At 48.0% G+C, this 26,905-nt stretch overlaps 1 protein-coding gene across 4 annotated transcripts in view; it reads right to left on the minus strand.

Annotated features, from left to right (window-relative positions):
- WWOX (WW domain containing oxidoreductase) overlaps positions 1-26,905 on the minus strand; it is a 973,868-nt gene that overhangs the window by 405,521 nt on the left and 541,442 nt on the right. The window contains exon 9 of one of the 4 annotated variants that reach the window (XM_073796720.1): positions 12,004-26,148. The exons of the other annotated variants lie outside the window; for them this stretch is intronic. Coding sequence (XP_073652821.1) covers positions 25,927-26,148 — 222 coding nt within the window. The 3' untranslated portion in view covers positions 12,004-25,926. Of the gene's footprint in view, positions 1-12,003; positions 26,149-26,905 lie in introns of those variants that run through there. 4 annotated transcript variants of the gene reach the window in all.

Raw genomic sequence — 26,905 nt, forward strand, 5'->3', positions numbered from 1 at the left:
CGGCAGAGGCATTCAGCGGGCTGCGAGGGGCCAGGCACGGTCTAGTGCAGCACCGTTCACGGTGCAGTCTCCGGGGGCTGGGAGCTGAGCATCACCCAGAAGCCTGCTAGAAATGCAAACTCATGGGCCTCTTCTGAATCAGATTCTCTGGGGGCACGGCCCAGGAATCAGCGTTTTAATAACCCTCCAGGTGTTTCTGATGCCTGCCTATGGTGTTCTTAGGGTTGCGCTCTTGAGGAAACCCTAGCCCTCCTTCTAAGGGTTTCCTAAATGCCTCTGAGATGCTCCCTCCAAATGGTCCTCCCAGTCTAGTGCAGGCAGCAAGGCTCCTGGACCTCTGACCGCAGAGGGCTCGCCTTCCAGCCCACCTCTCTGGAACTGCTCAGGACAACTCGTGCCTATGCTCTGCTAAGCTTTTCCATGCGGCCTTGCATCTCCACAGCTGTATTCCCCCAGAGAAGGGTTCTTGGCTCTAGTCATACTTTTGTCATACTTCCCCATCACCACGACCCCCAGACACCCCTCACTACTTATAACCCAGTAGCACCCAAGTCAGGTAAATTGCTACCTCCAGGAATTCTGCCCGCCATCCCCTACGGCTCCACCATCCCAGGTCAGGGTCGGCACGGTGCAGTGGTTTCTCCTACAGAGATGGTTAGCTTTGTCTCTGGTTTCTCTCTGTGTTAGTCCCTCTTTGGTGTAAATGCCAGAGTGAAAACTAACGTTCTCCTTTGCTGTGATCCAACTCTACTTAGAACCTTCAGTGTTTCTAGATCTCTTAAGCAGATATCCATGTCCTGAAGGCACAACCTAGATACTTAAACATTGGCATTTGTGAAAGTGAATTCTTTAAGAACTCTGCTATCCCCAAAGTCCACCCAATACATCTTTACTGTGAACAACAATGGCAAGAGATCAGATCTCTGTACAATGTTTACCATGTTCCTGACCATTTTGCAGATGGGGAAAGTGAGGCTTAAACAGACTCGAGCAACGTGTCCAAGGTCATCACAGGTAATGTGGGGGAGCCAGGAATCAAAACAGGCAGCATGGCTTTTGAACCCACCCTGTTATTCACCACTCCACTCTGCATGCCTGATTAAGTAAACGGAAGAACAATGGAAGGTATGTCAGGGCAAGAGGCAGAAAGGAGAGGATGCAATTTCTGTAAGTAGGTAACTGGTTTGGATAGAAACAGCTATGATCCCCCGAACCCACTCCCACAAGAGGCATCTCCCCAGAACAATGAATTCCCCTCCAACAAGAGGATAAGAATGCCTGCCGAGAAGTGGGGCTGGAGGAGTAGGCATCTTGGGTCAGGCTCCACTAAGAATCGGGACTTGCCGAGTTCGGATACGCTGAATGAAAGGGAATGCCGGCTGGGGTAGAAGGCAGCCCCGCTCCCACCGAAACAACGCTTTCTAGCAGGAACATGGAGCTATTTAACGACACCCGGCCACATTTCGAAACAGGCGAGGGCCGGAAGACTGAAAGCAATGTGGCGCCCCATAAACTGCTGAGAGCAGGAGAAACACGGCGACTTTTCAGCAAAGATGGTGACCCGATTTTTATCCTGGAGCACCAGCTGATCCTACTCAGATGGCCACTTCTGGATCCCTCCGAGCAAATACTGCACGTGTCCTGTACAGCAGGTGCCACTCCAAGCGTGATCTGGGCAGACACCCAAACATACATCCCAGCCCACAATGGATAGAAGGCAGAGGGAGAGAAGGGCTTCTCTGACTCAACAGTGGTAAAGGAAACAGACACGAGTCTTGGGGTGCTGGGGTCTGCGCAATCCCACACAAACGTACCACTCTGCAGGACAATTAGCGCGGGGAGAGACAGCTTCACTGTGTTAACAAATATGATTTCGATATATCTTAACTAAATATTAGAGACATTTGTCAAAATCAGATGGGTTTAGAGAATAACCAAAAGAACTGGGACAAAATGCATGAGTACCAAACAACAACTTTGTTGAATAAATACTGTAATAGGTACCTACTGTGTGCAGGGCGCGGTGCTAGGTGCTGGGAATACAGGGGTGACTAGGACAGGCTTAGCTTCAAAGGCGGCAGTCGAGCAGTGAAAAGTAACTTGGGAGTCAGAGAAACTGGGGTTGAGAGATTCGGAACAGAGACTTCTTGTATTCTATGCAAAAAAGTCGAGTTCCTGTCTGTCTCGCCCAACTAGACGGTGGCTGCCTCTTTGTGCTACGAACTGCTTGAGGTCAGAAGCTGTCCCTAGGCCACTGCCTGGTACATAGCAGATATTCAGTGAGTGCTGGGTGGGCTGAAAACAAATGAGTAAATGCTACAATAAATATGTGAAGGTCAAAGAAGAAATCACATGGGAAATATTTCGAATGACTGAGAATGAAAATACAATGTATCAGAATTGGTGGGACGCAGCTAAAGAGGTACTTGGAGGGAAATGTGTAAACATATGGCTGATGTCAGATGACCAGTGGTTTTCTGGCCCTTGACCGTGAGGCCTCCAAGTGTAGGAACTGTTTTTTGTAAATTTAACTTCATATCCTCAGAGCCTAGAACGGTGCTTGGCACAGAGTAGGTACTTGGGAAATACCCCTTTATGGAATGCAAATGTTCCAGTGTGTTTCCCAGTTGTCACACTCAGTTGTGCTTCTGCATTTGGAGAGCTGTTGTTCATCTGTTGTATAAACCCTTCCAGGCCTTTTGTTGTTGTTTGTTGTGTACTCAGCCTTCAATAACAACTGACATGTTAAGCTGAGTCTCAGCCACTGTGCTGGGTCCCTCCCCAGTGTTGATATCGTCTCATTTGATCTGTACAACAAGGGGATACTATTATGATTCCCCTAAAACCATAATAGTACTTGCTTGCTGTGCAGATATAGAAACTGATACAGAAACTAAGGCACAGAGAGGTTAAGTAACTTGTCCCACATCACACAGCTGGGAAGTAGCAGAACCAGGACTTGAAACCAGACAGTGTGAATCCAGAGCTGCTGTTCTCAACCAGTCAATGATGGCCTCCCACTCAGGTCAGGAATAAGCATCAACAGATAGTCCTCCTGGTAAATCGCCCCTCCTCTGTGTTCTCTGAACACCCTGTGACTACTGTTATTACTGCACTGCCACTCCCACAGGGTTGGTGGTCTGCTGCCCTAGGCTCTGAGTTTCTCGTGGCACGGGCTGGGTCTTATTGTCTGTCTTTGCAGCCCCACCAGAGGCTCAGTGCACAGGCGATGCTCAATTACCGTCTACTCAACTCAGCTGGAGGCGGCGGTGGAGGGGGAACAGCTCTTCTCAAACTGCAGTGCGCAGGCACATCACCCAGGGAGCTTGTGAAAATGCAGAATTCTGACTCAGCAGGTCTGGGCCTGGCGTGAGGTTCTGCATCTCCAACAACGACTACTGCAGCGCTGACGTTGGTGGTCTACAGACCAGGATTGGAGGAGCGGGGGCGGGGAGCGGTGGGAGATGAAAGGGTAGAGTCCAGCGACAAAGCTGCCTTTGGCTCTTACCGGAAGAAGTTCCTGACTCTGCGATTTCAATTCACTGCTTTTGACCTCAGTTTCCTGATCTATCAAATGGGAACAACTGAACCTACCTTGTATTTATCGCGGGGATTAAATCAGATGACTTGAGCGAAAAGGCCAATGCAGATTTGACACCAAACAGGGATGATAGTTCTTCAATCTGAGAAACTCCCTTGACATTTATTTGTTGATTGGTCTTCCTTGTAGGGTTTCTAGAATCTTTCTTACATTGTATTTTGCCTCCTGTCTCTCTCCCTCCCTCTCTCTCTCTCCCTCTCCCTCCCTCCCTCCCTCCATCTCTCTCTCTCTCTCTCTCTCTCACACACACACACACACACACACACACACACACACACACACACACACACACACACACACACACAGAGAGAGAGAAATAAAGCAGTAATGACCTCCTTTTAAGGTAGCCTATCTTGGGCTGGCTTTATTGCATTATTTCCCTCCCCAATTTGTTGATAATTCTTTCTCCTCATACCGAGGGGGTTAATACCTAAATTCAACAAGGAGTGTGGGATTTTGAAGAGGACCCTGAGATGCCAACCATCGAGATTTCCAAAGCCCAAGGAGGTGATCAGCACTTTTTCTCAGACTAAACAGGGGTGACCCAGATGTCACAAGAGTGTCAGCTGCTCCAAACAAACCAATCTTGTCTAGACCGGTGACAGTCCTGACGGCAAGAGCTGTGAGCCCACCACAAACCACAGAGAAACTCTGGGGGTAGCTGAAAGAAGAAAGGAAAACAGCAGGCCAACCACAGACTTAGCCAATGCAAATTTCTCCTTGATGACTAGAGGCGTGTGTGTTGGTCTGGGAGCCGAGAGGGCATCCGACAAGTAAAACTAAACAAAAAAATCCTAAAGAGTTCTCCCTGAAAGCTCATTTGGTCTTTTAAACCTAGGCGGAAATGGGCCAGGAAAATCCAAACAGATTAATAAAGACAAGCAGATGAGACTTCATGAAGGCTGTTCTCTCTGACCTGTTCTGCTAATGGATTAATACAAGCCAAGTCCGGAAAAGATAAGCCTTTTAACCTCTTGGGTAGTGATGTTAGAAACACAGTTGAAAACCTTTTTGGAACAGAAAAGAAAATGTAATAATTGTGATCAGAAGAGAACAAGAAATAATCCCAGGCTCTCATTAGCCCATCATGCTTCCAGGCGTGCGAGGCACCTCACCTCAAGAAGTCTCACGTCCTACACAGGCCAAGTACATTCCCTGGACCTGGGAGTCTGAAGCACAGTGTTGGACCCTGAGGCCAGGATCTTGGCGTTGGCCACAGACAAGGACACATATCTGTTCTTGGAGGGGAGATGCAGACACAAAACCCCCAGGCCGCTGGAGGCATCCCCTCCTGCTTGTGAGATTGGGAAGAGTGTGTTAAGCTGAAGAACGTACCGCCAAGGGTGCCCACGTCCTAATCCCCAGAACCTACGAACATGATACACACGTGGCAAGAGGGACGTTAACGTGGGACAAACTTGAGAACTTCGAGGTACAGGGATTATCCTGAGCTATTCAGGCGTGTCAATGTAGTCACAAGGGTCTGTAAGAGGGAGCTAGGAGGGTCGGAGTCAGAGAAGGAGATGTGAAGACAGAAGCAGAGATTGGAGGCATGTGGCCAGGAGCCAAGAAATGCCAGCAGCCTTTAGAACCCGGAAGGTGGAAGGAACGGGTCCTTCCCTCAATCTTCCAAATGGAACCGCTCCTCCCGATGCCTTGACTTCAGCTCTGTCAGACTCACGGCAAACTTGTGACCTCCAGAACTGTGAGATAATCAAGGTCTGTTGTTTTAAACCACTTAAGTCGGTGGTAACTTGTTACGGCAGCAGTAGGAAATTAATAAGGTTCACGTTTCTGCTCTGCCTCTGCAAATGGCTGTGAGCATGTGGCTTAACCTCCCCGAGTTTCCATTTCCTCAGCCACAGAATGGGGACTTGGTGGAGAGTTCACTGTCCAGACTCAGTGAGGACCCAGGTTAGTGCCTCACTCGTCAGCAGGTGCCCTCCACCCACTGCCTGTGGTAGATACAGTTTGTAAGAGGCTTAGAAACCAAATTCTCATTGGCTTGGGGTATCACGAAGGGCTCCATCCTTAATGGCAGCAAAGAAAAAAGGAACAGAGAGAGATGAGAATGGAAGAAGAGAGCCTGCCCATTAGGAACAGAGGAGAACACTGCATCCGGCCTGGCTCTTCAGGGACAGTCAATTCACTCTTAGGAATTCACTTCTCAATGAGCTTGGCACCATCTTATTTCCCTACCCTGCCCTCCTTCAAAATCCCTTGGCATTACATGAAAAGGTACCTGTTCTAACACTTCTTCATGTTTCTTCCCTTAATCAGCACTAAGCATCACGATGTCCTCATGGAAGAAAGTACTCAGATCAGCCAGGAATGTTCTGTTGGCAACAATAAACAACTTGTACGGTCTTGAATCGAAAGTGGGAATGCAGTGACTGACACAAATAGAAGCAGCTGTCCTAACTCCTAGCTAGGGAGGCAACAAGAACTGGGGACTCAACACACCTACACTGTGGCCCTGGGTTTCGTTTGCACCAGGAGCTTTTTCTGCCTTTTTTGAGAGAGAAAATGCAGGTCTGGGAAGAAGATTCTTTCCCCAAAACTTGACCACAGAATCTTCAAATAATGAGCGACGCACTTAGGGCAACTTAGACGTATCCTCTTTACACCAAACGCCAGTGTCTTCTATACATCATCACCCTTGACCCTCACAATAACCTGGTGAATGTATACGATCGTCTCCATTTCCCAATGGGCTCAGAGAGGTCCATCAATTGACTCAGAATCACACAGCGAGAAGCGACAGGATTTGAACCAAAGACAGACTTCTCAATCGCCAAGCTAAGCGGATAGTACCCAAGGTGGATGCGACCCTGCAAATCTGCAGAGGTGATGCTTGGAATGATGTCGACAAGTCTAAAGACACTGGCATCGCAAATGAAGCACACTTGGGGGAAGCCTGCTTCGGATCTGAGGCAGTGACCGAGCCTACCAAGCTACAGATGAGCAAAGCTGGCTCACGGACCCCACACTAAACCATTTCGATGAGACAGTTATTCCTTCTGTCTTGATCAATCCTTGCGATTGAAAAGAATCTTAGTTTGGTTCGAGTTTATCTTCAATGCCTCTCTGCAAGTTGCTAGTCTCATTTACACAAAGAGAAGACAGGCCTTGGGCTTAGAATCTTCTCTGGTAATAACAGCTACATGGAATTAACAATATTGTTCTATTTTCATGGTATGTAGTTTCATCCTTATCTTTTTCTCTTTTTTTTTTTGGCAAGTCATACTGATTTTCCCTTTATGATGGTGAGAGAAAATTTCCTTTTAAAACAAAGTTAATGAAACTCTGAATTGATTTAAAGATAAATTTTAGTATTAATTGCATCTTAAGAGTTTGAAACGTTAATTAACTAATAAGAGGGGAACATCGTGAAGGTGGGAGAAGACTGACACAAGTTTGGGAAGGGGCAGCCAAACCGTTCAGCAGAAGGTCTACTACAGCACGGGGCTCTGACGGTCACGAGGTCAGTTATGTTTTCCTTCAGGGAATGGGTGAAGAGCAGACAACAGGCTGGCACAGGAGAGGGCATGGAGAAGGCCTCCAGGGCCGCTGCAGGGGCGAATGTCCGCATCCTTATCCATAGGGTGTGTCTATGCCCGGTGCCGCTTGCCCCTTTGGCTTCAGAGTCACCCTACACACCTCACAATAAGTAATCCAGAGTCACCAAGGCTACCAAATGTATTCTGTCTGACACGGCAGAGAAGCGGGTAGTACATTTTAGAAAGACGTACACTAAAATAAATTTAAATATATATAATACGGCGCTTTGACAGGATTAACCCAACTATTTGTTAAACAGTTCAACCTTAACGATCTGTAGACTTTAACGGTCTCCACAGGCTCATGCAGCTGGGGCTCTGGACGGTCTTTGCCATATTAACACTTCACACTACAAACCGATCAGGGAAGAGGTCCAGAAGCAAGGTCACATGCCAAAGCAAACCTCACTCTAAATGGGCAGGTGGGGGGAGACCCAATATTTAACTCACTTTTCATTCACTTGGAACTAAGTAGTACTGAATAAACAGTCAATAACTTGGACTCTGACTGGGCAGCTAAAGATCATTTTCCCAACTGTATTAGTTATCTATTGCTGTGTAACAAATTATCCCAAAGCTAAGCGGGCTGAAACAATTTTAAGCGTTTGTTATCTCATACAGCTTGTGTGGGTCAGAAATGTGGAAGCAGTTCAGCTTGGTGGTTCTGGTTCAGGGTCTCAAATGTAGTTCAGGTTAAGATGACAGCTGGGTCTGCAGTCACCTGAAGGCCTGGCGAGGCTGGAGAATCAGCTCCTAAGATGGCTCATCACATGGCAGTTGGCAGGAGGTCTCAGTTCCTCCCCACAGGGCTGCTTGAGCGTCCTTACAGCACAGCAGCTGGCTTCTCCCAGAGTGAATGATCCCAGAGAGAGTAAGGCCAAAGCATCAGCGTCTTTCATGGCCTAGCCTAGAATTCACATACTCTGATTTCTGCAAGATCCTGCTGGCTACAGGTCAGCACTGTTCAGTGTGGGTGAAGACTACCAAGAACTGAGAATGACCTGGGGCTACGTTTCTCAGCTTATATTTAATTCCTGGCCCCCACTACCTTAAATCTAGGTAAAGAAGTCGCTGAACTGTGATTTAATGGAAAAACGAATTAACAAACAGGGTGACACTGAAGGGTGTTAAAAAAAAAACAAAACCCTAAAATTTACCCAATTGGTACTGAGTGCCAATGACTAACAAAACTCTCACGGGAATATTAAAGCTTTCTCCGAACACTAAAAATAATCCCTTCCCCCTACTTTTCTCCTGGGTTTGACAGTCTGTTTTGGCTAACGTCCATGGTCTAAGGTAAACTACTGCCTAACTAATCATTTTTTTTTTTTTTTTTTAGAATTCCAGGCTGAGTAAACTTCACAGCCTCCTGAATAATCTCTACGATTCCTATGGAGTTCTGTCCTTTCTCAACTGCCTTCACTCTGCCTCCCAAAGCTGTTCATCTCATTGATTTTTCTTTGTTCCAAATCCACACGAAATAAACTGAGTCTTAAAAGTGAACAGAATTGTTCACAAATGTGACATCTGCTTCGCCACCTGAAGCAATGGGGCCGACTGGAAAGGGAGAAAAAGCACATGTGCTCAACGTCCTTATTTGTCAAGGTCCAGGTTTCCTGGGATCCTCGCCTCTGCTGCACATATTCTCTCCCCCCACTTCCCACTGTCCTTCCCTTCTTCAAACAGAAGGCTGAAGATGGCGTGAGTTTTGAGACTTTTCAAACACAGGAGTTGTGAGTGAAGCCTTCTCTTCTCAGGGGGAATTTGTCATAAATTTGAAAGGTGACCATTTCTGTCGGACCCATGATACGCCAGAAAAGTGTTATTCTTTTTTTTTTTTTTTTTTTTTTGCGGTACGCGGGCCTCTCACCGCTGTGGCCTCTTCCGCTGCGGAGCACAGGCTCCAGATGCGCAGGCTCAGCGGCCATGGCTCAGGGGCCCAGCCGCTCCGCGGCATGTGGGATCCTCCTGGACCGGGGCACGAACCCGCGTCCCCTGCATCGGCAGGCGGACTCTCAACCACTGCGCCACCAGGGAGGCCCAGAAAAGTGTTATTCTTGGTATGTGTTTTCCTCTTCAATTGGTCCTGAGAACCATCCCATGATGCTGTAGTAATTATCACTATGCCCAGTAGGTAGAGGAGGAAAGACCCAGGGAGCTAAGCCGAGGTCCCAAGGCTATTAAGTGGTGGAGTGGGACGGGAACCCGTCGTGTTTCGGCAATTCTTCCCACGTCCTTGATCAGCGACGACACTGAACACAGCGAGCAGACAGCACTGACCAATATGAATGGACGCTGGTCCTGTCCCTGGAGCAGGGTTCTGAAGGTTCCCCTTCCCCGACCAAAGCAGGCATTACGCCTTCAGGTAACGAATCACCCAGGAATCCTGGGGGTATGTGGGCACCCGAGGGGCGTGAGGCAGGACTGTCCGTCAAAGAGTGTGGAAGCATCTGATATTCTAATACCAGTAAGTGCACCCTGGTAGATACTGGCCGAAGAACATCCCTGCTCTTTCTATATCATCATGCAGCCGTAACATAAGCAGTATCACAAGACCCCCCATCCTGTATAGAAGGACAGGGTTCAAAGGCACAGTGGAAAGTCCTGCTTTACCCAAACCTGGGGTCATGGGCCACCTACCACGTTGTGTATCACCTTCAGCAAATGTCTAAGACTCTCTCCTCAAACTCCTGGGATTAAGTCCTCCAAGGAAAGGCTTCCTTTTTGCTTGCGCATTCTTGGACAGTATAAACAGTGAGTTCTTTCTGGGCAGCACTCATCCCCGGGCACAGCAATATCACCCCAGCAGACAAGGGACACTGCAGGACACAGCAGTTAGTACCCATCGGCTGAGCTAGTACAGCTCCCAGTCATGATCTACAAGAAGGTGCCTTAGAGGTATTCTCGTCCGCGCTGCCCAACTCAGAGGCCCCAGTCAGGAGGGACAAGACCTCTTTTCTCTTCTTCAAAAAAACATAACCAAAACAATGCATTTATTTGCGTCAAGGCTGTGGTCACCCATTAAAATGCCCAGTTTCCACGTTTTTGGTTATAATTAAAACATTCATAAGTGAAATAAACCAGACAGGGAAAAACAAATGCTGTATAGTATCCCTTATATGTGGCATCTAAAAAGTAAAATTGAACTCACAGAAACGGAAAGTAGAATGGTAGTTGCCAGGGCTTGAGGGGTAGGGGAAATGGGAAGATGTTGGTCAAACGGTACAAACTTTCAGTTATAAGATGAAGAAGTTCTGAAGATTTACTGGACAGCATGGAGACTATAGTTAATAATACTGTATTATATACTTGAAATTTGCAAAGAGAGTAGATCTTAAGCTTGCACACGCACACACACACACACACACACACACACGGTAACGATGTGAGGTGATGGATGTGTGAATTAACTTGATTGTGGTAATCATTTCATAATGTATATATATATATCAAATCATCACACGGTATACTTTAAATATATACAATTTTACTGGTCAATTATCCCTCAATAAAACTGGGGGGAAAAGAAAGGGCATGCAAGGAAAGTTGCTTTCAAAAAAGAAATTCAAAGCCTGGTTGACACATGAAATGAATTTGAATTAAATAAAAACCATTTATTTGGAGAGAAAAAAACCTTAAGAACATGGCATCCAAGAAGGGTGAAGAAAGAAACCGGTGTGTGCCATGAGAATGTTGGCTTAGACATTCTGGGCCAGTTTCCTCAAATTACTTATCTAGGAAGTCTTAGAAGACCTAGTCATTCATCCATCCATTCGTTTATTCATTCATTCGTCCATTCAGTAACTATCACAATGGCTACTCAGTAACTTGCACATTGATCTCAGGCTGTCTGCAATCAGCCTGCATGCCTTCTTCCCTGGAAGGTCATTGAGCTTCATCCGTCGACTTTACAGACCAAGGAAGCACAGATGTTGGGAAGGGAAGTGATGCTCCCAGAGCTTCATCTCCAGCAAACGAACTTAGGAAAGATGGTTTCTCCAGAGGCCAAGTCCTCTAGAGAAGAAGCAGCCACAGAGCAAAAGAGAAATGCCTGGCCAAATACATTTATAATCACAATCTAATAATGCTTCACAACACCCCATGGGATGAGCTTAAAGAAAATTACAAGAGTAATTACAAGTGTTCACATTCGTGATGATTCCGTAATCATCCTCCTTGGCATACCTTTCTTCTTGAGATGGATAAGCTAGCCTGCATTAGACAGACTTCTGCCACTTACACGCCACGTGACCTTGGAAAAGTCCCTTCAACTCTATGCTTGTTTACAGTTTTATCATCTGTGAGGAGGAGGACATAATGTAGTAACACTCTACGGTAATACTGGCTGTGATAGAGACAATTGTGAAGACTCTTCAGAAGTAGGGATGGATGGTCCCCCTGTCCCCAGTTTCCTCCTATTCATTTTCTCTGCATCTGGCTGATGAAATGAGACTCCCTGAAGATTCCTGGAATCACTGCCACTATCCTGGAAGAACCAGCCAACTGAAAGCCCCAGAGTTATCCCCACTGGCATTTAAGCTGGGGTGGGCCGTTGCTCCCAAGCAGCACCAAGGCAAGCTAGGACCAGGACCAATTTGAATCAGGAAGCCTGACCCCTAGAATTGCTGGCCAGCGAGCTGGGCTGTATCACCAGGTCATTTAAATAATTACATGATTCAGTTTATTAGATGCCACTTATGAAGTTACAATAAAGATTAAATAAAATAATGCCCAGAAAGCCCTTAGCACAGAGTAAGTGCTCCAACAAATGTTACCTAAGATGGTTATTATCGTGAGGAAACAGAAGACAAACACGTCTATCTTACAGATTTTTTATCATGATTTAGGAGTGGGTTTAAAATTCTGCTGAGCTTGTTAGCTAAATTATATTAGAAGTAAGTCTTGTGTTAATCTGATATTCTCCAACACTTACGTGAAAACTACTAAATAACACCAAGATTTCCGAAAGTCACTCAAGTACTTAAAGGTATATTTTCAATTGTATGTCCAAGTGAATTCCTCAAGAGCAGATGCTATACCAGAGATGTGGGGCTTTTCTTCTATGGATTGAGAGATCGGTCTTTGTTTTAAATAATCAGTCAGAATTGTTGACTTCAAGCGGATTCCGTACTCCCTCTTCCCCTGCGCCCTGCCCCCTCTCCCTCCTCCTCTGCCTTTGGTTTTAAAGAAAAATGCTAATTTTCTTCAGAGGTAATATGGCAGCCTACTTCCATGTAGGGGGACAGAGATGAGTGTCACTCATTTTCATGTGAGTGACTACCATGCCTGTGGTCTTACTCTAAAACCCGTGGATTAATTTCTTTCTTCCTTCCTTCCACCCTCCTTCCCTCCCTCCCTTTCTTTTCCAATCACAGAAAGTTGGCACGTTGGTAATGAACGGGGCCTATATATTCTTTAACTTTTTGCAGAAATGGGTCCCTTCACTTATAGTTTAATATTACACACTATTTTTACTCTAGGTAAAAAATAAGGCATGCATGACAGATAGAAGAATGTTCTATCTTTAGTCAACTCTATTCTAAGAGCTCGTATCGTTATCTGAGTCTTTCTTTCTTTTTTTTTTTTTTTTAACAAATAGGGGTCTACCTGATAAATTCTTAGGATTATTCCAGGATAAGGGTTTGTTAGTATGCATCTACACTTCTTTTTATTGGTTAAAGAGAATTTTTTGTTGTAGACTCCCAGGGAACTCAGTTAAATGTTTTGCTTTTTAATTTTCTGGCCGTGCTGCACGGCACGCGGGATCTTAGTTCCCCGACCAGGGATCGAACCCGCATCCCCTTCAGTGGAAGCGCAGAGTCTTAACCACTGGACTCCCAGGGAAGTCCCAAACTCAGTTAAATTTAATGCTGGTAGACAGAAATAATTTATCTTTGTTCTCGGTATATTCATCTCATTTTTTATTCTAGTTTCTGGTATATTGTTTGAAACGTAAAATAAATACGTCTAATTGTCTTTTCCGCATAGAGTACGATTCCCTTGTGAGTCACTTTAAATCTACTTTGGAAGAAAGCGTGGTGTCAATTGTTAGAAACAGAACCGTACTTTTTTGGCTTTTTCTAAGCCAGCTGGCACCCCGTAGTCCTAGCGGGAATTCTCTTTGCAGGTCCCACAACTACGAGTCCTGGCGACGCCCATTTCCCACAACGCTTAGGGGTTCGAGAACAGCCATGACATTTTGGATTCAGCATTTCAATCCTTCAGGTGAACTGAAGCTCGGATTCAGGATTAAGTGGAGATCACCTACCAGCCAACCTGGACCATGGCTACTCTTCCTCTTTCTGCATAAGGCAGTGCAACTATCCAGAGAGGTACCCTTTCAGAGAGGAATGGCTAATTTTTCTCTTTTCTTTTATTTTCTTTCTTCCTTGATTTTAAGATGTGGAAAGGACTTTCGGAAATGCTTTCCATACGCTGCCTTATTTTTCTCTCACATTTGGGGCTGTTCACAGTCGCTCTGCAGAAAAGGATTTGACTATAGTGCCAGACTTTTAAAAGGCTCCTTTCTGGTCTTCTGTCTATTTTGAGGACCCTCAAAGTGAAGAAAAGTCAAACTCGGTATTAAATAACCACCCAGGATGTAGCTGTCAGCTTGAGGTGTTAAGAGCAGTGGTTTATAAAAAGCCTGGTTAAATATAGGAAGTACAGTTGCCTTCCAGGTAACCCGAGATTCGAACACCCAATACAACTTTAATGGAGGCAATCTATTTGGCCCATTTTCGCAGATATCTAATATACTACACCTATTTTAAGATCTGTCATTTTTCCTCCTCAGCTATTTCTCAACTTGACCAGAAAATATTTCCTCTAGCCTAATTCATGTTACATGATGATCCATCTGTATATTCCTCACCTCTATTTTTTCCCTACTAAAATAAATGCATTCTTAACTATTATACATACTCCTAACATTAAAAAAAAAAACCCAAATGTTAAGTATTTCATTATGATTTAATATTCTACTACCAGAATCCAAAGTTTGAGCGTTTTTCGGCCTTACTATTTTTTGTTTTAAACTTAAAATGGGAATTTTAATGACCAGCTTGTGTGGCATTTTTAAACATTTGAATGCGTTATAATTTTAACTGTCTTAAAAATCTCATTTTCCCCCTTTCCTCTCTCCAGGGCAGGGGCTTTACCTTCTCTGTTTCCTCATCTGTAAAATGGGGCCACTACCTGTGTTGCAGGTGATTTTAAGGATTTAAAGGTAGTCTACATTTGGGGCCTGGCACAGAGAGAGTGGCTAACGCACAAAGCATTGCTGTTCTGCATTTGCTCACCCACACAGGCAGCCCTTGGTCATGGGGGGCCAGCCCAGCCCAGCTCTGGTCCACCCACCCCACAAAACCTCCACCACACCCAGGCTGTGTGATGGGCAATTAGTAATTTTAGAAGACACTTGGCTAATTTCTCTGATCCCACTACTACAAATAGTTGCAGGTTTTGTCCGGGTTCAAATTTCACGGTGGCCCTACGGGTAGAAAGATGAATTATTTGATTGCAAGGAGAAATAGGAGCCTGCGTGTCAGCCTGCTTTGCAAATCAATTCGCCTCCCCCCAGAGATGCCCATTGCTACTGAAGACATACAGCTTTACAAGGAATGTGGCAGCATTCGTGTTTGCCGTGTCAGAGGGCAAGGTGCACGCAGATGTAATATCACCAAGCGGTGTCATCTGAGCGTGCAAGAAAAATAACTGCAGAGGGCACGCCATGAGCCCGAGGGAACCCTTTTGCCACGGGCCGTGACAGCGCCTCAAATAAGCACCTTACCTAATCTCCCTTGTTGATGCCTATCTGCGCCCAGTGATTTCATGCAGCTGTCATCTGCTCACCAGTTAGGGCATGTTGATCGCGGCTGTAATTAGAGCCTGGGTTTCTGATGCTGCCGAGATGGGGCAAGACCCTAAGGAAACTGGTGGGAGGGCACCTAAAGGTGAAGGTTACAGTCTGCAGGGCGGGTTAAGCGTCGCCTGTTTTGTTTAACTCTGTATCTCCAGGGCTTGACACGGAGGAACACCCAGTGCCTGCTAGAGATGAAAATGACTGAATGACTGCCCCCAAAGCATTGAGCCCATTCACCACGGGGCAACCGTCATTATTTGCATATAGTCTTTGGGGCTATTTTATAAATATCTGTGATGAGCTGTTCGTTCATTCATTCATCATATATGCACTGAGAGGCCACTCTGCCCGAGGTCTGGTGACTTTTGTATTTCAGGAGTTCAACTCAGACACCAGGACACAGAGTATGCTAGATACATGTCAGATACAGGAATGGATGAATTAGATCTGGGGGAGGAATAGCTGAGTCTGTTGAAAAAATGTACTGCATGACAGGCAGGCAGCTCTGCTGTCATCGTCTAGGGCCTGCAGAGCCCATTTGTCCAGGCCAAGCCGAGTTCAATATGCTCTGGTGCAGATGGCCTCGGGGCTCCCTGGGCCACTGTACACCAGGGCTGCCCTGAAGGAGTGCTACTTCGGCTACAGGGTCTTTGAGAACCCTAGGATGTTCAGGCTCAGAGGGACGCAACAGATCAAGGACAAGCCCCTCCTCTGACAAGTGGGAAACTGAGGCTGATGGAAGGGCTGCAGTTTTTCCCCGGGTATGGAGCAGACGCACAACTAGGACTGAATGGAGGTTCCTCAAAAAAGGAGAGTTGCCAAAGGATCCAGCAATCCCGCTCCTGGGCATATATCCAGACAAAACTATACTTTGAAAAGATACATGCACCCCTATGTTCACAGCAGCACTACTCACAATAGCCAAGACATGAAAACAACCTAAATACCCACCAACAGATGAATGGATAAAGAAGATGTGGTGTATATCTGCAATGGAATACTACACAGCCATCAAAAGGAATGAAACCTTTGCAGCAACGTCGATGGGCCTAGAGATGAGCATACTAAGTGAAGTAAGTCAGACAGAGAAAGACAGATACCATATGACATCACTTATATGGAGAATCTAAAATATGACACAAATGAACCTATGTATGAAACAGCAAGAGACTCAGGGACATAGAGAACAGACGGGTGGCTGCTGACGGGGAGGGGGCTGGGGGAGGGATGGATTGGGAGTTTGGGATTAGCAGAGGCAAACTAGTATATATATAGGATGGATAACCAACAAGGTCCTACTGTAGAGCACAGGGAACTATATTCAATATCCTGTGATAAACCATAATGGAAAAGAATATGAAAAAGAATATATATGTGTATATATACATATATAACTGAGTCACTTTGCTATACAGTAGAAATTAACACAACATTATAAATCAACTATACTTCAATAAAATTAAAAAAAGAAAAAAAAAACTAGGACTGAGCTCCGGGACGTTGACTATCTATCCCCTGCCTGTCTGTACCCACAGCACCTCCCCTGTATGCTGTGCAAGCTCATGGGCTGACTCTCTAGGGAAGAAGAGACAGACAGTAAAGGAGGGAACAAATGCTTCCATATTCAGATAGTTCTAAGTGCTCAGAAGAAAAGAGGCAGAGTGGATAGGGAGGGCAGGGTTTGAATCCGACTCCATCACTTACTAACCAGGTGGCTCAAACATCTTGCTAAGCCTCTCTGAGCCTCAACACCTCACTTATACAAGAAGGAGGCTAATTATAGTATCTGTATCACAGGGCTGTGACGAGACGCTAAGAACACAGTCTGGCATATAACGGAGCATTTAATAAATAATGAAATGATGATTATTGCTATTGTTTTTATTTAGATAGGGTGGTCAGTGCAGGCCTCTGAGGAAGCGATCATTGAATTGAGTCAGAAAGATGAGAAAGAGCCAGTCACGGCAAAAGGAGGCACATGTGCAAAGGCCCTGAGGCAGGTATAGGCTCTGTACGTCTGAGGAATAGAAAGAAGACCAGAGTGGCTAGAGGGCACTCAGCAAGACTGTGCATGATGTGAAACAACGTCTGTGAGGCAGGCAGGATTCCAGCCCCGAAGGATGAGCAAACGCTGGTAGAGAGTGTGGATATTTATTCTAAGTGGAACTTGAAGCCACGGGGAGGGTACATGTAAGTCAGCTACTGGCACGATACTGCTGCCTAACAAGCAACCCTGAAACCTCACAAGAACAACCGTTTCTTGTTCTCACTCGCTGGAATACGGGTTGGCTGGAGGTTGCCTAATATCGACTGGGCTTGGCTGAACTCGGCTCCAAGTGGAAAGTCAGGTTCAGGTGCACTTTACGTGTCTCATCCTGAGGCTCCAGCTGCAGAGGCCCTGGCTCTGAGAAAAGCGCGAGGGGGCAAACCCGGTCGTGCACATTTCCAGACTCTGCTCGCATCATATTGGCTAGGATTCCACGGGCAAAAGAAAGTCACGTGACCTGCTCCAGGAGCGAGGAAGTTCACCCATCATGAGGCCGTGGCAAGGCCGGTCAGATCCAGGACTCCCCTGCTTTCTGAAAGTTCGCTTTACACCACTTTGCTTTTACAAAGGACCTATATTAGTACCTGTTTTCTCTCACTGAAAGAACTCCCCGAAGGATTTTCACTTTTACACCAAAAAAAAAAAAAAAATGATGAAGAGCAAAATTCTTGCTCAGTGTTCGCTCTGCAGAGAAGCTCCTTCCCCGGGGACCGCACCCAGCATCAAGCCGCGGTGGCTCTGAACTGCGTCTGCGAGCATCTCTGCTTTACGTGCACGGGTTGCGTGCATCTGTTAGCAAGATGTGTCCTAAGGTACTGGTTTCTTAGCTTTATGCCATCTCAGCTTACGAAAGCCTTCCTAGGAAGCTCTGCTTTGGGGCAGCGGGGGAACCTGTGTGGTATTGCTACTGTGGAGTGTGACAGGGCGAAAGCGGTCATGTTATCCACGGTCCACGGGAAACGGGTGCACGTTCCCAGGGCATCCGGAAGACCCAGGAGGGTCAGAGCTCAGCGGAGCTGCGACCATCACCGCATGCACCACCCCACCCCCTGGCCTGTCAGCCCCAGTCTCACATTCTGCCCCATTCTGGATCAAACGAGGTCAGCTTTCTGCTGGACCTGCCTTTGAAGAGGAACCAAACCACCCACGGATCGTCGAATCAGAAGGGAGGGGTGCCCTTTGACAAGTCACAGGCTGGCTTGTGCCATCTCGGCGCTGGCCTTCTGGCATCGTTTAGCTTTCTCAGAGGCAGCCCTCCTAAGCTCCGCTTGGGAGAGGAGACACGTTGTGGGCCTGCCCGGTAGCCTCTGCAGCCTTGGCACAAGGTTCGGCCTCACGGTGGCTCAAGTCAGGGCTGGGAAGGAGCAGGGACCCTTTGTTTTCCTCGGCAGGGTTCTGTAACCTGCACAGTCCTCGCTGGGGTGCGATACAATGTGCTTTCCCGAACTGGATGACCGAAGTCGTCCGTTGTATTTTATCTGTGATCTCGCCCCCCTACCCACCCTCAGCTCTACTCTTGGAACTATGTGAGGGGGGGAAAAAAAAAAGGAGGAGGAGAAATATATGAGGAGGGTGTGGCAGTGAGGGGCTGGGTGTCTATGAAAGTTTATGTGCTAAATAACAGCTGTAAAGCGTTTAATGTTTCAATGAACATTTTATGTTTACAATAAAAAATCCTCCAGCCGAGAAGGCCTCTAAAATGTTACATTTCCTAGCAGATCCAAGAAAAAGAGGCAAAGGGAGAAGATTCCCACCAACCCCTCTGTGGGGAGGAACCCCCAAACAGGAACATTTAAAGGAGGTCCCCCCCAATATCCTGCATTTGCATACCCGGCTCAGTTGTGAGTGAGCAGGGAATAAAGGCCAGGATACACAAGCATGAAAAGTACGCTCATTTTTCTCAAAGCCAAGTACCCATGGCGAGAAGCCTTGGAAACTCAGGCTCTGGAAGGGGGTGGCGGAGGGACTGGGGGAGGGGGCGGGGAGGGGCGGGGGGAGATACCCAGCTCAGCCAAAGCTGGCTAAGAAATCTGGCTGTAATCAGTCAGTCCACTGACAGGAACTGATCAAGCGCCATTAGGCTGAGTTCTTCCAGGAAAGAGCCTGGCTCCAAGGACTCTGGCTTTGGTACAGAGACACAGGTTCAAGTCTAAATCCCGCTTTGAACTGGCTCAGTCTCCTAAGGTAAGTTCTTTATCCTCTCGGGACCCTAGTTTCTTGATCAATAAAATTCAAGTGGAGGGCTTCCCTGGTGGCGCAGTGGGTGAGAGTCCGCCTGCTGATGCAGGGGACACGGGTTCGTGCCCCGGTCCGGGAAGATCCCACGTGCCGCGGAGCGGCTGGGCCCGAGTGCCATGGCCGCCGAGCCTGCGGGGCCGGAGCCTGTGCTCTGCAACGGAATGCGTCAATGGCGTACTCGGAGTAAGTCGGGAGCAGGCAGGCGCTGGGAAGCCAGCCTTGGGATGGACTCGGATCACGGCAGGCGGTGAGCATTGGGGGGAGAACTTAAGTCTGGATGCTGGAGGAAACTGGGGGCTTGTTACAGCTTTGCGGAAAACGTGAGCTTTGTTCTTTGCTTAACCGATGACTTTAGTCAAATGGGCTTTCAGGTCAAGAAGCCCATTTTGCTTTTTATCTCCTTAGCAATTCCTGTTTTCCACTTTGCCTTCAGGTACTAGAAATACAGTGTATCTAGTGCCCCTCCCTAATCTGGTCCCTTCTTGACTCTCCTGCATACAAGGCTCGTGCAGCTACTCCAACAAATAGATAAAAACCAAAACTCCTGTGCAGCTTCTCAGACACACTCTGCAGTTTTGAGCCTATGAGCTTTAGAAGTCCTATTTCCTTCTGCTTGTTATGCCCTTCCCCACATCTCTTCTTCTTTCAGCAAACTCCTACTCAGGCCTCAAAGCCCAGGTGGAGAACCACCTTCTCATCTGGGTCAAATGCCCCGGGCACAGCGCTCTGAAAGCACGCACTGCTTTCCTGTGCCCCGATGCCCATCGCACTGCCTTAAAAACACTGATTACTGTTCTGATTTCTCTTCTCAACAATGCTTCTTGGGGGTAGCTAACTGAGTCTTAACCATCTTGGCACCCCTGTGTGTAGTTCCAGGCACGAAGTGGACTAGATCCCCAGGAAGAATTTGCTGGTGAATGAAGAAATGAATGGTGGAAAACACCGCTTCCTTTCTATGATGACAGGAGATGGCACTGCTGGCCTCCAAGGGACAAACAGGGCCACTGTTCCCCTTCTCAACTCATGACTGTCACTTCACCCCCAGAGAGAGGAGACACCCTTTGCTCTCCTGGACAGGAAGAGTGGCTCTCCTCTGCTAGCCTTTGCCTCGCCCTGGGAACAGACAAGAACCAGGGGCTGACTTGCCACGCCACTTAGCAAGGAAGCCATTCAGACCTCTGCCACGCTGATAGAAAGATGTTCAAGCACCTCCTCCCAGGAGAAATGTGGGCGTTTCCTTCAGGGGCTGGACCAGTTCACTTTCTGTTCAGGCACAGCTGCGGGCTGTGCATGTTGGGGTATCATGCTTGGGAGACACTAACGAGGTCCCTTCTGTTCTCCCAGAAGACAGGGCCCTGTCCTGCCTCTCTCTGGATGCCCAAGAAGTGGTCACTGACTAATTGCATGCCACTGCCCTGGCTCTTACCATGAACCATGACAGTCACGGCGGTGGGTGTTGACTGGACAATTTCCAACGAATGCCCGCAAAGTTTCGCAAGCACGCCAGCTACCCAAGAGGTGAAGGGTGGAAACTCACACAGTAAACCAAAGTGAAAACTAAACTGTGTCGCCGAACCCCATGTGAACTGAAACCACAGGGCTGAGCGCTCTGACTCCCGAGACACACAAACAGCTTCCCCCCCCCGCATGAGTCACTGGTGTGGCCAGGATGATGTGAGAGGGAGAAGGCCCGATTTGAGGGAAGGTTTCTCAGTGTTCTGGGGACCCTCTGTGCTTTCCGTTCCCTCAGAGTAGAAGGAAAGAGAACCTTCATACAACACTGACTACACCCCTTAGGGTCTGGTCAATGTTGGAGATACAAACATCCAATGGGTTTTCAGAATAATACCGTCTAGAAACGAACTATCATCTCCAGATCCATGTGACAACAGAGCACCCAGGGTGTTTACACAACTAGACCAGCCAGAGCTGGAATGTGCGTTCTTTCCTTCTGCCACAGTTCACCAGAGGTCACACCGGAAACCCGGACTGGCCAAGTGGGTGGGAGTTTTTCCTGCTCTCCTAGCGGTCTCCAAACTGCTTTGATCATACACCACTACCACTAAAATTAAATCCTGAACATTCCCCCCAAGAGCTGTACACTTACATATCCATAAATGAGCTATATACCTCTAGGTGGAATATTACAAAACATTCAAGGAAATGGGAATTGAAATGGGATGAGACGAAAGATAAACAGAAGCTACAATGTTTTCTTCCCATAGCCTACCGAGTGCAGGGGTCACAGGGTGGCCAGATCAAAAAATACAGGTAGCCCAGTTAAGTGTGGAAGGCAGTTTTGCTAAAACATTATTTCTTGTTGCTCTGAGATTCAAATTTAAAAGAGCTTCCTGTATTTTTATTTGTTAAATCTGGCAACCCTAAGGGGTCAGCAATTGTACTCTACGAAAAGGCCACAGTAAGTCGTCTAGGCTTTGTGGGACAACTACTCAGTTCTCCGGTGTAGTGTGAACACAGCCCCAGACAACTACTAAACAGAGGGTGTGGCTGTGTTTCAATAAAACTTTATTTATAAAAACCAGACTTGGTGGTGGGCTGCAGTTGGCTGACGGCTGCCTAGTGGATCATCACGGGTACGTGCCACTCAGGAGAGCCCTGATCTATGGAAGAGAAGAGCCTGTATCTGCACAGTTCTCCAGTGACGTGACACAGAAGACAAACCCTTGTCCTGTTTTCTCTGGGGGCTTGGGGTGGGGTCAGGTGTGCTGGCAGAGGATGGGAACGACAACCCCTGTGTAACAGAGAGGGGTAAAGGAGTAAAAGCAGGAGCCTGTCGGAGCCTCATACATACGTGTGCACACACACACGAGCACGCACACGAGCACACACTCACATGCAAGTGCACACATGCACGTACACTGAGAAACTGCTCCACCAGGTCCAACGCTGGTGGACCTGCATTCAGTGCATCAAATTAAATGCTTCTCCTGCCCCAATTACTAGCGATTCAATCGGCCAACTGGCAGCCGTAACAACGCATTAGCCTTTTTGCCAAATCCATTCCAAGTCCCCTTCCAGCACTAAGAGGCATTAACTGGAACCCCGTGCCCGCGAGGAGGGGCACCCTCTGCTACACTTCGTGTCCCGCTCTGCACCTGGACCTCTGAATCCCCTCCTCAACGGTGGCCTTCTAATCTGTCCTGCGGCTGTTTCCCCCCACCTGCACCCCGCGGGGGCATAAAAGTCCGAGCTCGCGGTGACTGCCGACCATCAGCGCTAGTACTGTCTTCACAAATCATGTCAGCACTGGCTCTGCGCCAGAGGAAGCTACAGGACTCAACGTTCCGCAGTCCCCGTGATGGGTCATTTCACACAGAAACACACGGGCACGGGGGACAGGCTGAGTCAGGTCAGCATTGCAGACGTGCCCTGAAACCCAGCCCTTCCTGAATCCTTCTTTCAGCTTCAGGCTGGGGGTGCTGGGGCTTCTTTCTGAGAACTGGGGTTCTCAGAAGACCAAACTGTTTTCCAGCTCAGAAGCACCGGGTGGAACAGAGGGCTGAGGCAGACGGTGGCTGTGCCTGGGGTCAGCCGAACAGAGGCCAGGGGCGGAGGGGCCCCAGAGGGAGTCGCTTAGGTGGTAGAAGGTGGGGACAGTTGGGGCGGACCTTAGTGCTTGGCTCCTGAAGCAACGTCTCCTTTGGGGAGACAATGGGAGTGAGCTGTCTAACTATACCGAGGGGGCGTGTGTGCGCGCGTGTGTGTAACAAGGAATGTACGGTTTTCCTGTTTTGTCTGACCCCAGTTATTCAATAACACAGCCCACTTCTTCATGTGTAGTAAGGGGTCTCTCCACACCCACCCCAGCTCAGTCCTTGGTGTGAGGCCTATTGTGCTCTGACTGTAACACTCTCCCAGAGGCTGGGGGAACCTTAGAATTCTGGAGATGGGGAGTTTGCTTCCTGAAAGCATACAGCACCCAGCAGGCTCCTCGATAATTACTGCCGAAACAAGGTCCTAATGGTCTAAGTGTGGAGAAGTGTACAAACCATTCTCCCTTGAACCATTGCAAGAACGGTCCTCAGGATCACGCATTCATTCAGCAAACACCCCTGGAGTCAGGTACTGGAGCATCCAGAAGAAACTTCATAGCCTCAGCTTTGGGGAGGTCACAGCGCAGCTGGGAGGTCACCCAGGGTTACACAGCTTCCTGGTGACCTGCCTCAAGTTTCCATGACTTTTCAGCCACAAAGAAGAAGGCTGGACCCTCTGCTTTACTCCAACAATGGAAAAAGCAGAGTCAACCAGGAAGCCAGGGCTCCTTGCCATTGAACTTGGCCCATCACCTATGCCCACCTGGGGCCAGGACTAAACTGGCAACACAGGATGTGGCCTTTAGGGGGTCCCCGTCATAAGGGCAAAGAAATAGCATGTTCTCCCGGGTACGAAAACATGAAGACGGGACAACGTTTAGGGGGACTTTTCTGTCCATCCTCTACCTCCTGATCATCAGGGTGAGGGCACCGTGGCTCTGTGCTTAGGGGCACGGGCGCCGGGACCAGACAGCCCTGCTCGGAGCCCAGCTGTGGCCTCCGTCCGCACTCACATCTGTCAAATGGGCAGAGTCCCATCTGGCTCACCTACCGCCCATTTCAGGGGGAGAAGCAAGAGTCCATGACAGCAAGGAGGCTTCAAAACCACGAAGGATAATAAAATATGCGCGGGAGCGTTAAGGGACTAGGCAGACAGCAGCGGTTCTGTGCAAACACGCGCTCGTCCAATAAAAGCAAGGAAAGTACAGATACCTTCATATTTTAATACGCCAAGGGTCCCAAAGCAGTGGATGTCTGACTACTTAAAAATCCCATTTTCTTCATGACATTTCATTGGCTAAATGTAGCCGGATTTTCACTTGTCAATCCCAGAGTCTTACACAGGGAGACTCTTCAGATGACAGGTATAAACACTGATTTTGTGTCTAATTATTATAATAACAAAAAAGCAATCATGACAATGACTCTATCTCAGAGCCTCTATCCCTGGCAACAGCACACGTGATACACAATACGAGGAAGGGGGAAAAGCATCTATTCAACTCCAACAGCTCCTAAATCTTCAAACGGCTTCAACCTCCTCTCCGTCACAACGTTCTGAACATTCACGTGTCGGACACACACCAGGGCTTTCGAATGTCACTTTTACCTAAGAGAACTGTTTTTCAGAAAGACACAGTCAGAACCTGGAACTTTCTGGCAGACGGCAGCTGTCACTTAGGGACCCACCTTGAGCGGCTTAAGGCCACACAACCCGTCCAGGCTCTGACCAGCGAGGTCTCTGTTATAGTAGAACTCAGAATCATGGGAGCACCTTTTTCCTGGGATGGAGGACATAGACTCAGAACAAGAAATTCTGATGAAGGGAAATGACTGACTGGGAGCTCATGGCGTTTGGGAGGCCAGGTGAGGGGAAAGAGTGACTTAGAAACCATCCAGGACGTAACCTAAAGCCTGGCAGGCACTTCCTCTTCAAATGCACTGCGCACGTCTCTGCAAGATGGAAATCAAGGTAAGGAAGGGCCACGGGAGTCAGCAAGGACTAGGTCATCATCTCTGATGCCTTCATGTTTGTACCCTCTCTCTCTTTCTTTTAACATAACCCAATAAAGTTAATTACTTCTACCCACCCCCAGCACTCTGCGAATCTAGTGTCTGCTCTGGAATCTGTTTGATGGGCCTCCGTGATGAAGGCAATAATAAGATGTACAACAGATACTATATCATCCCTTGCTGACGTCCTTGCTCACCTGATGTCCAAGACACCTGGGAAGATGCAGCTCCCACTGTGGGATGGCCTATGACTACCTGATATGGGGGTGACATAGCCTGGCCCGCTGGCCTCAAGGTGGGACAGCTTTTTTTTTTAATTATGTATTTTATTTATTTATCTTTGGCTGCCTCGGGCCTTCGTTGCTGTGTGCGGGCTTCTCACTGCCGTGGCTTCTCTTGGTGCAGAGCACGGGCTCTAGGCGCGCGGGCTTCAGCAATTGTGGCCCGCGGGCTCTAGAGCGCAGGCTCAGTAGTTGTGGCTCACGGGCTCAGTTGCTCCACGGCATGTGGGATCTTCCCGGACCAGGGCTCGAACCCGTGCCCCCTGCATTGACTGGCAGATTCTTAACCACTGTGTCACCAGGGAAGCCCCATGGTGGGACAGCTTTGAGGTACCATTTACACATCAGAGTTCCCTGAGCATCAGGTCGAAGCTAGCTATCACTTGAGGTCACATCTTCTCTTGCCTCCTTTCCCCCTTCCTACCTTGTTTTCCTCACCCATCCCAGGTTTCCCCTAAGAACACTCCCTCAATAAAACAAGGGCAGCCAAATCCCTGTGTCCTGCTCTCGTTCTAGGTGACTCTATTTGAGACACAGAGTTAAGGGAATCCACCAAGGCCAGAATCTCCTGAGGCAGGTTTTCCAGTCGTCTGGCAGGTAAACTGAGAAGGCCAACCATGCAGAGGTCAGAGGAAGACGGCGAGCGTGTACAGGACTCACGGGGAGACAAGCACGTATTTCGATCCCTGGTCCAGGTGGGGAAGGGGCACTTGCGTGGCTTCTGTCCACACAGCACAGGGCGGGGAGCGTCCGACGATTCACAAGTCCTCAGAGACACCCCCACCGAGAGCAGAGCAGGTGGGAAATCTTGGGCTTCCGTCTCGAACATTCTGTGACGTTGGAGACCCCCGGTGCCATTGTGGAAATGGACCAGGACGTGGGCCAGGTGCTACGGTGGCTGAGGAAGGCATGGCGACTCCAGGAGAACAGGAAGGTGCTAAGGGCAAGGAACCCGTCTGCTCTCTCCTCAGGGACAGGGCGGGCCTGTGCCTGCAGACACCGAAAGGGGGTCAGTGAATGAGGGCTCTGAACGCCTGTAAGGCTGAGCGTCAAACGAGAATGTTTACAGTTCACATCTGAATCATGCCTGGATGTCAAAGCACCTCAAAACAGAATCTGGCCTACGTATTAATCAGCGTTCTCCAGAGAGACAGAATCAATAGGATATACATGTACGGTGATTCGGTAATTTATTAATTAATGATAAGCAATAGGCCTATGTGATTATGGAAGCGGAGAAGTCCCGAGGTCTTCAGCTGGCAAGCTGGAGGCCCAGGAGAGCCGACTGTGTACGTTCCAGTCGGAAAACCGGCAGGCTTGCTCAAGAAGAGCTGATGTTTCAGCTTGAGTCTAGAGGCAGGAAAAAGACCGAGGCACTCAGGCAGGAGGAGCTCCCCTTGCCCGTGAGAGGGTCAGCCTTCTGTGTTAGACGAGGCCCACCCACGTTAGGGAAGACAATCTGATTTATTCATTCTGCAGGTGCAAATGTCATGCGCATCCAAAACACAGCTTAACCAAGTATCTGCACACCCAGTGCTCAGTCAGTGATATATAAAATTAATCATCACAGCCCTAGTTACACATGAACCAGCTCTGTCCTCCAGCTGCACGAGATTAAGGGCCTGACATATTTCCCAAGTAGGTATGGAGAGAGCTCCAGCCACTAGAAATGAGAGCCAACAGCCCTTTAAGAATCCGGAAGACAAGCAGGTTCATGAACACAACAAATATTTATGAAGTTCTGATT

The sequence above is a fragment of the Tursiops truncatus genome, chromosome 19, assembly GCF_011762595.2.
Source record: "Tursiops truncatus isolate mTurTru1 chromosome 19, mTurTru1.mat.Y, whole genome shotgun sequence".
Lineage (NCBI taxonomy): Eukaryota > Metazoa > Chordata > Mammalia > Artiodactyla > Delphinidae > Tursiops > Tursiops truncatus.